Below are 17156 nucleotides of genomic sequence, written 5' to 3'. Positions count from 1 at the left end.
CAGAATCCAATTGAGAATCTGTGGCAAGACTTGAAAATTGCTGTTCACAGACGCTCTCCATGAAATCTGATAGAGCTTCAGCTATTTTGCCAAGAAGAATGGGCAAACATTTCACTCTCTGGATGTGCAAAGCTGGTAGAGACATCCCCAAAAAGACTTGCAGCTGGAATTTCAGTGAAAGGGGGTCCTACAAAGTATTGACTCCGGGGGGCTAAAAACAAATGCTGCCACACTTTTCACATATGTATTTGTAAAATAAATTGTGAAAACCATTTCTCATTTTCCTTCCACTTCACAATTATGTGCCACATTGTGTTGGTCTATCACATCAAATCCCAATAAAATACATTTACGTTTTTGGTTTTAACATGACAAAATGTGGAATATTTCAAGGGGTATGAATACTTTTTCAGGGCACTGTATATTAAGTCAGAATAGCACCTAAAATACAGGAAAAACGACTTTCTAGTTATGGTATTTTGTTTGGCAGTGGGCCATGCACTTGTTTATATTTTTCTCAGAAGCTGAAGGCCTCCACCCAGATCTCACAGAGAATGTGGCTGATCTCCAAAGATTTGTGAGTAAAACATGCAGGGAAGTTCAATTCATATCACCCGTAGTTTTTTTTTTTACCTTTAGCCCTGCTGTGGGCTTCCTGTCAGGTGGAAGCATGCGGACGACAGCGCTGCCGCCTGATTGCTTCCGCACAACCCACTATGGTTCCAGCCTCCCCCCCCACCTGCCTGCTATATTTCCCGTGCTCCGCTTGGCCATCTGCAGACCCGGGACCAGTTCAGTAGCTGCCGGCGGGTATAGGGGAGGGCGGGGAGTGGACACATACACTCTCCGCCCCTTCTTGTCCTGACCCAGAAGTGATGTGACGTCACTTCCAGGTCCTCAGTGACAGATTCACGGCCATCGAAACCGGGAAAGAATGTAATGCAGAGCGATGTGCACCACATTACATTCAGTGTAGTACAGGGGAGATATGCATGTCTCAAAAAAGAGAACCTGTCACCAAAAATCATCACATAGGAGACTTTTTGTCTCCTATGTGATATTAAAAAAAAAAAAAAGTTAAGTAAAAAAACATTTTTTATTTAAAAAAAAAAAATAATTAAAGCTACACCCAAGCATATAACCCCTCCCCAACATTTTTCAAGGCCCCCCACCCCCACATATGTATGCACGTACAAATGTTAAAGCATGCGCTAGGGCGCCTACACATGCAAATGACGACTGCGATACACATGTTTCATGTCGCCGTGCCTTCCGGAGTGAAAGCAATAATTCTAGCACCAGACCTCCTCCATAACCCTAAACTGATGACCTATAAGAGGCTTTAAAAGTGTCACCTATAGAAATTTAGGGTACCAACGTTTGTTGCCATTTCAAGAGCATGCACAAATTTAAGGTTTGACTTGTTGGATATCTATTTACTCATCTTTAATATTTTACCAAAAAAACTGGATAATTTATTGCGTTTTGTGCCCTAAAATTAACTTAAGTGTATTTTTTACTGAAATTTGTGATAATATTGTTTGACATAAAAAATTGGAACTACCGCTATTTAATTCTCCAGGATCTCTGATTTCAGAAAATATATCGAGTTTTGTATAATCTTCAGGCCTTAAATGATTTTTTAAACATGTGCAAAAAAACGCAAAAATGGCTCTGGCAGCGAAAGGGATAAAGGATAAGCCGGACACTCCCCTTTCCTGACGAGCAGCCAATTGATGCTCATCACACTGCAAGGTCTCGCTCCTCCCTGCTAGTCCCCGGGTGCGGTGATGGAGACAGGCAGGGAGGGGAGGAGGACATAAATAGCACAATGTTAAATATATTAAATGTTTAAGTCGCCATAAAGCCCCTTCTGTTTTTAAAAGCCCCGGACATTACATAAAGCACCTCCGATTTAAATACGGTTTTGGTTAAAAAAACATTTTTTTTATCAGGACAAGTAGATTGTCATGAGGGACAAGTAGATTGGGACACTGATTTAGTCCTTGGACAAGTAGTTTTTTCCAAAATTTCCACACCCCTGAACATATTTATGTGTTTTTTTCCCGAATTCCAGTTTGGAAGGATCTTATAGACTAAAGCCAAGAGACTAGGTGGTTGTTAATATATCTACAGAGAAGATCTGGGAATCACAATACAAAGTCTATTTCACATACAGCTGACAAAATGTGAAGGAAAAGTCACTTGGACATATAGCAGACACTGCAAAAAGTTTCTATCTGTGTTTGATTTGTTTTCCTCTAGGCAACACAGCATAGAATGCTAATCTATGTGTTCAAGGTGCTTAAATTATACGGGAAAAAATATATACACTCACCAGCCACTTTATTAGGTACACCTTGCTAGTGCCAAGACAATTCCCCACACCGTTACACCACCACCAGCCTGAACCATTGATACAAGGCGGGATGGATCCATGCTTTCATATTTGCACCAAATTCTGACGCTACCATCTGAATGTCACAGCTCAACCAGTCTGCCCATTCTCCTCTGACATCAACAAGGCATTTTCCACCACACACCTGCCGCTCACTGGATATTTTCTCTCTTTCAGACCATTCTCTGTAAACCCTAGAGATGGTTGTGTGTGAAAATCCCAGTAGCTCAACAGTTTTTTAAATACTCAGACCAGCCATCTGGCACCAACAACCATGCCACCTTCAAAGTCACTTAAATTCATTTTCTTCCCCATTCTGATGCTCGGTTTGGACTTCAGCAAGTCATCTTCGCCACATCTAGATGCCTAAATGCATTGAGTTGCTGCCATGTGATTGGCTGATTAGCAACTTGTGTTACCAAGAAACTGAAAAGTTGTACCTAATAAAGTGGCTGATGAGTGTATATATCTTCTAATCCATGTATATGATATCACCTCCCTTTAGAGTGTAAGCGCTATGCGCAAGGCCCTCCTATTCCTTCTGTATTGTACTGTATATAAATCCTGTAAAACAATAATAATTATACTAATAATAATATATAAAGGAGTTTCTTTTAAGTCTGTTTGCCTACAATATAGGGAATATAGTGAGTTTTTAGAAATTTTAATTTTTTGTCAGAATGTTTTGGAAAATTGAAAAATTATATAAAATGTGTTTTTTTTCACAGTTATTTGTACATACTGTCATAAGTACAGTACAGCATCATCATGTGACTGGTGTGGCAGGTATCAGGGATACTGATTAATGACAGTATTCAAAAAAAAAAAAAATTCAATTCTTTAAACATTTTGTTTTTTTACATCCTATTATCAGAGTTTATTGTCACCATAGTGTCACAATTCTAGTCTAGAGGGTGATTAGAGGTTTTTATACTGCTTTTGATTATACAGTGATGGTCACTGTATAAGCAATAGTTTTAGCTGTCATTAATGGGTTTCCCATTCATGAACAGCTTGCTTCTGATTGTGATCTGTGATTGTCTGAGCTTCAGGTAGGCAGGTTCAATGTGATTGCTTTGAACCAATCACAGATCACAACAGTGAGCAAGCTGTTCATGAATGGAAAGTCATTGTTATTATGTGGACGCTATGACCAATCATGGTGATCACAAGATACCCGGTTATTGGTAACAGTGATCAGCTGTGTCCGCTGGACAAAGCGAATGCAGAAGGGGTGTGCTGCATTGAAAGAAATGTTAATTTTTGTATAAAACTGTACTGGCCTATGTTTTGCACACTACAATCATAAGCCTGCACACCACACCAATATTGTTGTCTACATGAACACCCTAATCTGCTGCATACTCATATTCTTTAGACTAATTCAATTGTAATATTAATGTGATAGCTAAATAAGCATGGTTTTGAAAAACCTCAAATGCACCTGTGGGTGGGGTCATGTTTGCCCTGCATGCGGGGGTACCTTTTCACACTCATCAATGCCCAGGACTAGCCAGAGACCGCAGTCAAGTGAAAAATCTAACACTAAGGCAGTTCCCTGACTTAGAGATGAGCCTTCACTGTATGCAGCAGAAAAAAACATACAGAGTTCCTTTAAGACATGTCCTGTCCAAAGTCAGTACACATGACACTTGATGAGGGTTGCATTAGGAGGGACATGTTGAGCCTTCACCCACTCCACCAGTCCAGCGTACCTGTGTTACCTCTCTCCTAGTAACAGAATGTAGTCCTGCCATGCACATAGCATGGACCCCAAGATCTCTGGTAACTCCAGGCCAAGATCTCCATAATGTGGTTTCGGCTCCGGTTGCTACTGAACTGACTTCTAGGGAGACAGCCAGAACATCAACCCTCTTGCTACCAGAGGACCTGTCACCTTTACCAGGTACCATGCCTAAGCACTGGTTGCTTTGTGTCTCGAACTCATACTTGGTTACTTTTAGCAACTATACTCATCTCCTTTGTCTTGCCGAGGTAACTCTTGTAGTAACAGTTTTACTTCATACCTCGTATTGTATTTACAGAACCTGGCTGTTTAAATACGCCAGTCCCAACATGCACCCCTTTGAATAACTGCAGACCAGGCTCAGAGCGGTTAATGTAACTTTACTGAACAAGTGTGGCATAACCGTTCAATATGAACAATGTCTTCCCCCTAACTCTAACTATAGTATTGTGGCTGCCCAGGCATATCTCTGTGAGGTGAGAGTCCATTATGGCATTGTCCATGGCTTGGTCGTCTCCGAAAGTCCCAGTGTCTTCAACCCACTTACAGCTAAGATGATCCGACCAAGCAGAGAAACCCCAAGAAGAGCAGAACCCAGGACCTCAGCCTCCCCCTTTTAATATCACAGGTGGGCCAGCTAGGACCAAAACCCTGGGAACAGAGCTTTCAAGAGTCAATCCCTTCCTCCAGGCTGGGCCAGCTGCTAACTCACTAGAACTAAACACAATTAAATTGGAGGTAATTAAGACTTACTCAAAGTCAGCATTCAGAGATAAGCAGTCTGTTTCCATTTACAGTGCCCCAAAGCAGCATAATTGCTGCTTCTACCCCCTTCCAGTCGCTGATTGCTATGGATGCTGTGGGCTGTGAAGCTACCGGTGACAGTGAAGTGGGCAAAGCCTAACTAGGAAGCTGAGACACTAGTTCTCCATCAAGTCCACCCTCTCCTTGTGAATTACAGCAGGCAGTGGGTAGAATCTATAGCCAATAGACAGCCTGCTATTGGCTAAGGATCCATCCACTGCCTGTGATTAATCATATGGGAAGTGGACCTGTTGGGGAACTACCCACTGAAATACAAATTTCCCTGTGGCTGCACTGTCTGTGTGACAGCTACAACATCAGGCGGAAGCTCAACTGCACTGAGGATTGAGTTTCTGTATGGGCTTTCTGATCTCAGTGTGCATCCTCACTCAGTCTGTGCCCCAAATTCATATCCCTGTTTAAAAAAGACACATGAGTCTGTCACCTACACTGACATTTGTTGTGGGGAGACACTTCATAATTCAATGTACTTCAAATCATAGGTGTGCATGGTCTGTTGCATTAGGGTGGGCACCCCAAAGCCACAGCTGCTAAGATGTGAACTTAGGGCTCGTTTACACATGAGGTTGGGGGACAGTAAAACCATTTGATTGAGTCACGTTTTTACTACCCCCATCTGCTTCCCCCTTTAGCTGCAGAGGCAACAGTCAGGGCCATATAAAAGCTGTGGCTGTGACTGGAAGTTTACCCCCAGGTGAACTGGACCACGCTGCAACTCTGTGCATTTCACACGATAGCAGAATGGTTATGCTGCATTTGAGGAGTTAAAACAAGCGTTGAGGAGGTGACATATCACCTTTCCATGACCTGTCAAATACCTCTGAAAAGTGATCCTGGCCGCCATTGTGAACAAGCCCTAAAAAGAAGTTCCGAAGGTACAAGAGTAAGGGTCAGGAATAGAAGTAATGTACAAACACGTATGTATGTAAACATATAAACGCACACACCTGGGTACCGCCATGTCACTGGCAACACCTGGGTACCGCCATGTCACTGGCAACACCTGGGTACCGCCATGTCACTGCCAACACCTGGGTACCGCCATGTCACTGGCAACACCTGGGTACCGCCATGTCACTGCCAACACCTGGGTACCGCCATGTCACTGGCAACACCTGGGTACCGCCATGTCACTGGCAACACCTGGGTACCGCCATGTCACTGGCAACACCTGGGTACCGCCATGTCACTGGCAACACCTGGGTACCGCCATGTCACTGGCAACACCTAGGTACCGCCATGTCACTGGCAACACCTGGGTACTATCATGATACCTATCCTCAAATAATCTGTTCCTCCTCTACAGGCAGCTAAGAACTCACCCCCCCCCCCCCCTTGAATCGTACAGCGTCCAGCATCCTTATCTGCTCAAACTCCCCCCTCATCCAGATGCCTCCTCCACCACTGCTAGCAGGGTTCAGCCACCTCCTGATTGGTGCTGGGCCCAGCCTACTGGGGGAAATACTACTTCTGCCTGCCCTGATAATCCCCCGCTGCACCAGTCAACTGTAAGGCAAAGCAATGGGAACTCGGTGTGATCTGCGGAGTGTCACTTGTACACATAGAAGCCGGGCTCCCCCCCACCCCCCATGTGCACACCTATGCTTCTAATTCTATCTTAGGCACTCTGCACAAATTTCCCATATATACAGTTGTGTTCAAAATAATAGCAGTGTGTTGAAAAAAAGTGAATAAAGCTCAAAATGCTTCTAATAGCTGTTATTTCCATACACACAAATGCATTGGGAACACGACACATTCTATTCCAAATCAAAACAGGAAGAAAAATACATCAAATGTGCGTTGTTCCTCTAAACAAATTGAAGAAAAGTGAATATTAGACTGTTCAAAAAATAGCAGTGTTTGTATTCTTCTTTACAAACTCAAACATTCACTATATAAACTGAAAAATGTTTGAAGATTTTGCTTTCCTTTGAATCACTTAATGAATATTTGGTTGTAGTCGCACTGTTTCTGAGAACTGCTGCACACCTGTGTTGCATGGAGTCACCCAACTTCTGGCCCCTGTGAACAGGTATTCCAGCCCAGGATGATTGGACTACATTCCACAGTTCTTCTCTATTTCTTGGTTTTGCCTCAGAAACTGCATTTTTGATGTCACCCCACAAGTTTTCTATTGGATTAAGATCCGGGGATTGGGCTGGCCACTCCATAACGTCAATCTTGTTGGTCTGGAACCAACATGTTGCACGTTTACTGGTGTGTTTGGGGTCGTTGTCTTGTTGGAACACCCATTTCAAGGGCATTTCCTCTTCAGCATAAGACAGCATGACCTCTTCAAGTATTCTGATGTATTCAAACTGATCCATGATTCCTGGTATGTGATAAACAGGCCCAACACCGTAGTATGAGAAACATCCCCATATCATGATGCTTGCACCACCATGCTTCACTGTCTTCACAGTGTACTGTGGCTTGAATTCAGTATTTGGGGGTCGTCTGACAAACTGTCTCCGGCCACCAGACCCAAAAAGAACAATCTTACTTTCATAAGTCCACAAAATGTTGCGCCATTTCTCTTTAGGCCAGTCAATGTGCTCTTTGGCAAATTGTAACCTCTTCAGCACGTCTTTTTTCCAACAGTGGGACTGTGATGGATTTGGTAAAATGCCTATTTCATTTCAAATTGAATATATATATATACACTTTTTTTATACACATCTTTTTACATATTTACTTTTATACTTTAATACTATTTCTTTCCACATATTTATAAATGTTTAGCATGAATATATATGCTGTGTGAATATTTTCTGCCTGCTGGGCTTTGTGGTACTTTAAGAAATCCTTGCTTAAGAAATATTTGCTCACAGGAACAGACCCCCTCCCATCATGTGATTTGGAAGACAAAAGAATGTTTTTCTCTTTTTAAGATAAGACTGAAGAAGATCACACCTATACCATGACGGAGATTGTTTTCGTGTAAAGTGACCAATCAAAGACTAATATAATGCTTATGCTGTTATCACGTGATGTTCGCATCATTTTTCATATATAAACTCACGGTTTCATTTCAATAAATTAGAGAGAAGTTTTCACAGACCAAACGTGTCAGTGTGAGTTTCTTCATGTTCGCACATTCCAAAAGCTGGCCAGCATCATAAATTAGGACAGGAACAGATAAGCACTGGACAATTAGGTCCACTACTAAATCAACTGGTGCCGAGAAACCCGGGAATTCTGGGTAATGAACCTCCAGCTAGCCGACCTCAAAAGGCATTAAGTGTCAGTCAAACTGGACAGGACGGAGATTGATCGCCCCTGCAGCATGGTAAGATATATTTTGCTATCTTACCATTGCTTATCCTGTCTTTGTTTTGATTCATACCTGTGCCTAGTACGGCTGCTAAAGGTCACTAAAGGCAGGTAACCTTGCTTGCCCGGAGTTTATTTAAATATACCTGCATGTGCTTATCTGTTGCCTGGGTCTCTGTTGTGTGTTTTTATGTATCAGTCTTGAGGTGGAAGAGGAGTGGACCTACTGAGGGTTTTGACACATAATTTCTCTGGGTGTGTGGTAACCTTGTGTGTTGACCACAACAGAGGAGGTGTCGGATATGCGTCACGGTAGTGTGACAGCGGGTGCTGTAACGGTTTGTGTGGGTTACGATGATTTACTCAGTGATCTGTACTCATAGCCCACCAAGATAGACTGCTATGTTATGTCCTAAATGTGTGTCTGTGAGCTAATGTTTGCCATTCATAACAGAAGGTTGGGGTTTGTTAAGGGTTAAGGAAAGTCTGGACAGCAGCCTGTGAAGTATCTTAGATTTCTGTTAGAAAGGACAGAGAAGGGGGGAGGAGATGGGTCAGAAGGTGATAAGACCCCTAGAAAGGAATGTTAGCACCTGACCTGGTTGCAGAGAGAGAAGAGAAAAAGTATGTAGAATAAAAGATAAGGAGGTATGGCGAAGACAAAAAAAAAGAAAAGGGAGAAGAAAGATGTCTTAGTTGACAAAGAATTTTGCTGAAGACAGCAAGAAGCTTGGTATAATGTAGCCAAAGTTATCCACAAAGAGTAGTGGACAGAACAGGTATTGCTACAAGGAAAAAAAAAAACAAAAAAAAAAAACTGTTTATGTGTACCATTAATGTGTTAAATATTGAAAAGGATTACTGGCATGTCATATTGTGAAGGAAGTGAAGCAGTTAAAAAGTTATCTAAAGTAGCGAAAGTTTGTAAGCTGAAGGTCAGGACTGGCATAAATCATTGTAGGAACAGAGAGGAATGTTATGTGAAAAAAGGTTTGCTGAACATGACAGAAGCTTGGTAAAAAAAAAACTGTAAAAGCGTTGCATAAAGGATAGTTGGAAGAAATTCAATAAAATTGCGATTGTATAATGTATCATAAAAGTGAAAATGGAAGCCCTATGATGATAGAATTCAGGACAAAGGAGGTTAGGGACAGCCCTGCCCTTTTGTCTAATGCCTACTTTATTCCCATAACCCCAGCCCTGCCCAGTACACTTCCTGCTAGCAGCCATCTTGCTACACCTGTGTTCTCATTTCCTGCCCTGCCCAGTACACTTCCTGATGGCAGCCATCTTGCTACACCTGATTTGTCCCTTCCTGCCCAGCCCAGTACACTTCCTGAAGGCAGCCATCTTGCTGCTCCTGCTTTGTCCCTTCCTGCCCAGCCCAGTACACTTCCTGGAGGCGGCCATATTGGTACACCAAATTAGATAAATGGAAGGCCAACGCCTTGAGTGAGCCGCCTCTACCCAGTGTGTCCGGTCTTACAAGTCAATGGTACATTCTACGTAGCATCGGATGTGCTGAGCAGAATCCCAAGTTGTCTATGGGCCACAGGACCCGAAGATATTGGGCGTTTAAAAAGGTACCCCCAATTATGGTGGAACTGAAGCCTGGAGCTCCCCTACCCAGGAAACCACAGTACCCACTGAAACCAGCGCAATCCAAGGCCATTTCGAAGTAGGTCAAGTCCCTTGTGGCAAATGGTGCACTCATACCTTGTACCTCTCCATGTAATACACTTTTGTTCCCGATAAAAAAACAAGACACCCAAAGGAGAACCAGGGAAATACAGGATGGTACAGGACCTCCGAGCAGTGAATGAAGCCACTGTCTTAGAGACACCTATCGTTCTAAATCCCCACACTTTACTTACAGGGGTATCTCCAACAGCAAAGTATTTCACCGTGGTGGACCTGGCAAATGCATTCTCCAGCGTTCCCTTGTATCCTCCCTGCAGATACTTCTTCGCTTTTATCCATGAGGGGCAGCAATACACCTGGGCAGTTATGCCACAAGGGGGCGAAAAATTCCCTGAGCCAGTTTGCCAAGGCCATGACCACCATACTGGACACGTGGCAAAAGGAACATTTGGCAGTGGTCCTTCTTCAATATGTGGATGACTTTTCCTCTGTGCTGATGACCTGCCCATGGCTGAAGAAGCCTCAGAGAGTTTACTATGTTACTTGGCACACCAAGGCTGTAAGGCCTCTAAACCGAAGTTGCAATGGTGCTCTACAACAGTCGTATTCTTGGGCCACTGCCTCTCACATGGAACAAGGCATCTTACGGAGGAAAGAGTTAAGGCCATCCAGAACTTGCCACTCCCTTTAGGCCAGAAGCCACTCCATGCCTTTCTTGGCCTCATATCCTACTGTAGGTCATGGATTCCTAATGCTTCTTGGTTTATGCAACCACTCTACGATGCTCTCAAGTCTGAGCCCTTCCATCTGTCCGAAGAGGCCGCCTCCAACTTTTTGGCTCTAAAACGCTTACTTTCTTCAGCCCCAGCCCTGGTTCTACCAGACTACGAGAAACTTTTCAAACTGTTCGTGTCTGAACGCCAAGGCCAAGCCACAGGAGTATTGGCCTAGTCCCATGGCGACCGCCTACGACCTGTAGGCTCCTACTCATGCCGTTTAGACCCAGTGGCTAGAGGAGCACCGTCTTGTCTGCGTGCAGTTTTCGCTGCTCCAGCTCTGCTGGATAAGACCTCTGATATCGTACTGGGACATGAACTTGTTCTTCTGGCACCGTATGCCATTGCTGCCATTTTAAACCAAGTCCAACCTAAACATTTGTCCACAGCGAGGCATCTTAGACTACAGTGTTCCCTCCACCTTCCTGATAACGTCACTCTCCTACGTTGCCAAACCCTGAATCCGGCCACTCTCCTCCCAATTGCTGAGGGGGGTAATGAAGGTAATGCAGAAAGTGGAGAGGATGATGGAGCCACTGAGCCTCATAATTGTCTTGAAGTGATGAAAATGGAAATCTTCCATCTCCCCCACAGTGAGTGAAACACCTCTGCAGGATCCAGACTTCACTTTCTTTGTTGATGGTTCCAAATATGCAGATGAAGGAGGCAAATATCATACAGGATTTGCGGTCACTACTGCAGACACAGTCCTACAGGCAAGAGCCCTATTGCGAACAATATCTGCACAGGGAGCTGAACTTCAAGCACTCACAACAGCATGCCAGATGGCGGAAGGAAAAAGGGCCAATATCTACACAGACTCCAGATATGCCTTTGGGGTGGCCCATGACTTTGGACCCACATGGAAGGCAAGAGGATTTATGACTGCGGCAGGTACGTCCATAAGACATGGAGCAGCCAGTGGACAACTGCTGGAAGCACTCCTTCTACCCATTCAAGTGGCTATTCTGAAGGTAAAAGTTCATGGGAAATTAAACTTCTCAGAAGCCAAAGGCGATAATCTGGCAGATTTGGCGGCAAAACGAGCGGCCATGGGACCACCAGAAATGGAAGGAGAGGTGACCGGAGAGTGGGAACCAATATTCACCTTACAGACTTTGCCTGTGGACAGAAACTACTTCAAGGAATTCCAAGAAGCAGCAAGTCCAGAAGAAAAAGAAAGCTGGAGACGGAGAGGAGCTATTTTCAAAGACGGTCTGTTTGAGTGCAACAAGAGGCTTTGTTTACCCAAGAATATGTTTCCAGCTGTAGTCCAGTGGGCACACGGAGCAGCCCATCAGTCAAAGAGCCTCATGAACTCTTTTATCAACAAGTACTATATAGCGCCTGGAATCACCACATTGACGAACAATTTTTGCAGAACATGTGCCATCTGTGCAAAATGCAATCCGGGACGCACAGAGAAGACACCACAGAAACACTTGGCCAAACCCCTATACCCTTTTCAAAGGATACAAATTGATCATATCCAGATGCCAAAGAGTGGGCGGTTGAGTAAACCCTAGTGGTGTGGGACATGTTTTCCAGTTGGCCAGAGGCCTTTGCTGTAACTAACATGACTGCTAAAACAACTGCGAAGAAACTCCTCACTGAGGTTGTATGCAGATATGGGCTTACAGAGGTGATAGAGTGACCAGGGCCCCGCCTTCACAGCTTCAGTAACCAAAGAAATATGGGCGGCATTAGGAGTCACTCTGGCGTTCCATACCCCCTATCGCCCCCAAAGTAGTGGGAAAATAGAAAGAATGCTAAAAGTAGCCCAAGAGACTGGCATGAGTTGGCCAGACAGTCTGCTTATTGCCCTATTTAGTGTCAGATACACACCAAGGGGAGAACACTCCCTATCCCCTTATGAGATTTTGTTTAGCTCAGCCCCCAGACTTGCTTGTTATTTTCCACAACAGTTGCAATTACAATTTGATGTGTTAACTGATTATGTGACTGTATTATCACGTGAATTAACCCGTATCCATGTCCAAGTGTTTTCTCCATTCCAGATCCTGAGTCAGATACAGGAACTCACAGCCTATTACCCGGAGATTGGGTATTAGTAAAGAAATTTATGAGGAAACATTCCCTTGAGCCAAGATATGATGGTCCCTTCCAAGTTCTGCTGACCACAGCCCCTTCTGACAAGGTGGCCGGGAAGAACACTTGGATACACGCCTCCCACTGCAAAAAAGTCCCAAACCCTGAGGGAAAGGCGTCATCTACACCATGACAACTATGTTGTATATCCTTTTTCTTATAAGTCTGACAGAGGCTCAACAGGTGGATATCACTGAAATAGGTGACACCACTATATTTTGGTAGAACTCATCCAACACTCATGTAGCTATTTTCACCTTTGATTTCTGTAGTATAGATCCCATGTGGTGCTATGACCATAATCTATATGATCTTGACACAACGAGCATGTTCCGATAGTAGTGACCAGGTATACATATGTGTCATGGATGATTACTGGGGACCAAAAGATTAGAATAAGATTGGAAGGGATTTGAACTGGTGAGTATGCCCTTGCAAAGGCCATTATGCGTCTCCACATCCTAGCAGAAAATACCCCTGACCCAACGCCTGGCCGTAGGAGGAAACGAAAAGCTCCTTCTGGTAGTTTTGACCCACATGTGTATATAGATGCTATTGGAGTCCCAAGGGGGGTGCCTAATACATTTAAAGCCAGAGACCAAGTAAAGCAGGCTTCGAATCCCTGATTCCCATGATAACTGTTAATAAAAATGTAGATTAGATAAATTACATATACTACAACCAACAGAGGTTTGTGAATTACACCAGGGATGCCCTCCAAGGAATCGTTGACCAGCTAGCCCCTACATCCTACATGACATTCCAGAATAGGATGGCTCTGGACATGATTTTAGCAGAAAAAGGAGGTGTCTGTAAAATGATAGAAGGAACCAGAACATGTTGTACATATATTCCTGACAATACTGGCCCGAATGGTAAGGTTACTCTGTCTATAAAGAAATTGGAAGATCTGTCAGTTGAGTTGAAAAAGAATTCAGGGATCACAGACTTGTGGGATCAATATTTCAGTTGGATGAGTGGGTGGCAAAAGATACTTGCCCAAATAGAGGTAACTGTATTAATAATTCTGATTCTCCTGGTCCTGGTTGTATGCTGTGTTATACCATGTGTGAGGAAATTGATGAGCAAAGCTGTAGACAACAGAACACCTACCTTCCTGAACCAGGAGCAAGAGGATCCCCACATGATAGATGAAGGAAAAACCTTATACCCCATTACGGTCCCTCCCTGCCACCGGTAATCTCACAATTTTGGAGGGATAGCATCTGACTTCCTTATGTACAAAGCCTGTGGCAAGGGAGGTGATGAAATAGTCATCACCTGTCTAACGTACAGCATAAAAGAGTTCCAAGGTACATAAGGACAGATGAGATAGGCTTTATAGGGACAGAGTAAAAATAGTCATTTTAAGGGGGGACTGTGATGGATTTGGTAAAATGCCTATTTCGTTTCCTATTAAATTATATATACGCTATTTCTATAAGTTTTATAAATATTTACTTTTATACTTTAATACATATGTTGTGTGAATATTTTGTGCCTGCTGGGCTTTGTGGTACTATAAGAAATCCTTGCTTAAGAAATGTCTGCTCACACACACAGACCCCCTCCCACCGTGTGATTTGGGAAACAAAGGAATGTTTTTCTTCTCTATAAGATAAGATGGAAGAAGATCACACCTATACCATGACGGAGATTGTTTTCGTGTGGAAATGACCAATCAAAGACTAATATAATGCTTATGCTGTTGTCACATGACTCTCGCATCATTCTGCATATATAAGCTTATTTTCTCATTATAATAAACTAGAAGTATTCATAGACTGAACTTGTGTGTCAGCGTGAGTCTCTTCCAATGTGCACACATTTCAAAGCTAGCGTCATAAATTAGGACAGGAACAGATAAGCAGTGGACGGTTTCAGTCCGTGACTAAAACAGTATCAGTGGCAGGAATAGTGCCCCATCATTGGTGTCAGTGGGAGGAATAGCACCCCATCATTAGTATCAGTGGCAGAAATAGTGCCCCATCATTGGTGTCAGTGGAAGGAATAGTGTCCCATCATTGGTATCAGTGGGAGGAATAGTGCCCCATCATTGGTATCAGTGGGAGGAATAGTGTCCCATCATTGGTGTCAGTGAGAGGAATAGTGCCCCATCATTGGTATCAGTGGCAGGAATAGTGCCCCATCATTAGTATCATTGGGGGGAATAGCACCCCATCATTGGTGTCAGTGGAATAGTGCCCCATCTTTGGTGTCAGTGGGAGGAATAGTATCCCATCATTGGTGTCAGTGGGGGGAGGAATAGTGCCCCATCGTTGGTGTCAGTGGGGGGGGAGGAATAGTATCCCATCAGTGGTGTCAGTGGGGGGTGGAATAGTGCCCCATCATTGGTGTCAGTGGGGGGTGGAATAGTGCCCCATCATTGGTGTCAGTGGGGGGGGGGGGGGAGGAATAGTGCCCCATCGTTGGTGTCAGTGGGGGGGAGGAAAAGTGCCCCATCGTTGGTGTCAGTGGGAGGAATAGTGCCCCATCATTGGTATCAGTGACACCAACGATGGGGCACTATTGCTCCCACTGACACTTACTGACCCCTGTTCCAGTATGGTGCTGCTGCAGCCAGCATATGTGGTTGCAGCAGCACCTAAGCACGGCACACTTACCTGCATCTCCACTCGATTTTCGCGGGGCCGCTCAGCTCCGCCTCCTCGCCGGTGATTGGCCGCCTGTGTGCCTTTCCTGAGCTACAGTTCTGGCGGCCAATCACCGGTGAGGAGGCGGAGCCGAGCAGCCGCGTGAACATCCAGTGGACGAACCAAAGGAAGGAGCAGCCGCGCTTCCTGGACCGGATCGTCGTGGGACCGGAGCCAGGTAAGAGACAGCAGCACTGCCCACCCCTGTACTTAGTTTCCCTTCTGTTGGAAGGGGGGGGGGCGGCGGCAGCACCGCGCCGCCCCCCTAAAAAGTGTCAGCATGCCGTTACCGGCGTATAAGACGACCCCCGACTTTTGAGAAGATTTTCAAGGGGTAAAAAGTCGTCTTATACGCCGGAAAATACGGTATTTGAATCGTTTGAAATTTATCATACAAGTAAATTGTGCCATTAAAGTCCCACCAAAAAAGAGGACTTTCCCCCTTTGTAACATATATGCTGTATGTGGTGTGTATATACAGCGTGTAGATATAACATATATGATGTATGTAGTGCGGTGTGTGTATACATGGCGTGTAGACAGAACATATATGATGTATGTAGTGCGGTCACCTCTCCTCTCCAGATCTTCTCTCCCATTGTTGATGTGTTTCTTCAGGAAATCTATACATTCATTCTCCAGATAATTCTTGTGCATCTCCCCTGCTCTGACCTCCAGACTGTTCCATCTCTGTGTGGAGATCTGAGCCTCATTCATGGTCGGGGTATAGATCCCTCTCTGTGTGTCCAGAGAAAGGAATTCTTTCCCATCATATCCAAACTGACTATACCCCGCAGTGGTGCCGTCATCTCTCAGCTCACAGCCGTACATCCTCTGGAGGATATGGATCCCTGCAGAGAGAAAAGGGAGATGTGAGCCAGGATCAGAGGGTGTCATGTGTGTGATACGTGATGATGGAGGAGGTGATGGTATATGGAGGAGACATGTACAGGGATGGAGGTGTGTGATACGTGATGATGGAGGAGGTGACGGTATAGGGAGGAGATATGTACGGGGATGGAGGCGTGTGATACGTGATGATGGAGGAGGTGACGGTATAGGGAGGAGATATGTACGGGGATGGAGGCGTGTGATACGTGATGATGCAGGAGGTGACGGTATAGGGGGGGAATATGTACAGGGATGGAGGTGTGTGATACGTGATGACGTAGGAGGTGATGGTATATGGAGGAGACATGTACAGGGATGGAGGTGTGTGATACGTGATGATGTAGGAGGTGACGGTATAGGGGGAGATATGTACAGGGATGGATGCGTGTGATACGTGATGATGGAAGAGGTGACGGTATAGAGAGGAGATATGTACAGGGATGGAGGTGTGTGATATATGATGTAGGAGGTGACGGTATAGGGAGGAAATATGTACAGGGATGGAGGTGTGTGATACGTGATGATGTAGGAGATGACGGTATAGGGAGGAGATATGTACAGGGATGGAGGTGTGTGATACATGATATAGGAGGTGACGGTATAGGGAGGAGATATGTACAGGGATGGAGGTGTGTGATATGTGATGATGTAGGAGGTGACGGTATAGGGAGGAGATATGTACAGGGATGGAGGTGTGTGATACGTGATGATGTAGGAGATGACGGTATAGGGAGGAGATATGTACAGGGATGGAGGTGTGTGATACATGATATAGGAGGTGACGGTATAGGGAGGAGATATGTACAGGGATGGAGGCGTGTGATATATTAAGATGTAGG

At 44.6% G+C, this 17156-nt stretch overlaps 1 protein-coding gene across 3 annotated transcripts in view; it reads right to left on the bottom strand.

Annotated features, from left to right (window-relative positions):
- The window catches only part of LOC149437506 (class I histocompatibility antigen, F10 alpha chain-like), a 105257-nt gene that overhangs the window by 24510 nt on the left and 63591 nt on the right, over window positions 1-17156 (bottom strand). For 2 of the 3 annotated variants that reach the window (XM_089660840.1, XM_089660841.1), the window contains exon 3: window positions 15999-16277. The exons of the other annotated variant lie outside the window; for it this stretch is intronic. In XM_089660840.1, coding sequence (XP_089516966.1) covers window positions 15999-16277 — 279 coding nt within the window. The remainder of the gene's footprint in view (window positions 1-15998; window positions 16278-17156) is intronic. 3 annotated transcript variants of the gene reach the window in all.

This window comes from Staurois parvus, unplaced genomic scaffold (assembly GCF_062004578.1).
Source record: "Staurois parvus isolate SC_StPar_1 unplaced genomic scaffold, SC_StPar_1.0 ptg001284l, whole genome shotgun sequence".
NCBI classification, from domain to species: domain Eukaryota; kingdom Metazoa; phylum Chordata; class Amphibia; order Anura; family Ranidae; genus Staurois; species Staurois parvus.
The sequence above is the reverse complement of the archived record's forward strand: the minus strand, read 5'-3'. Positions and strand labels throughout refer to the sequence as shown.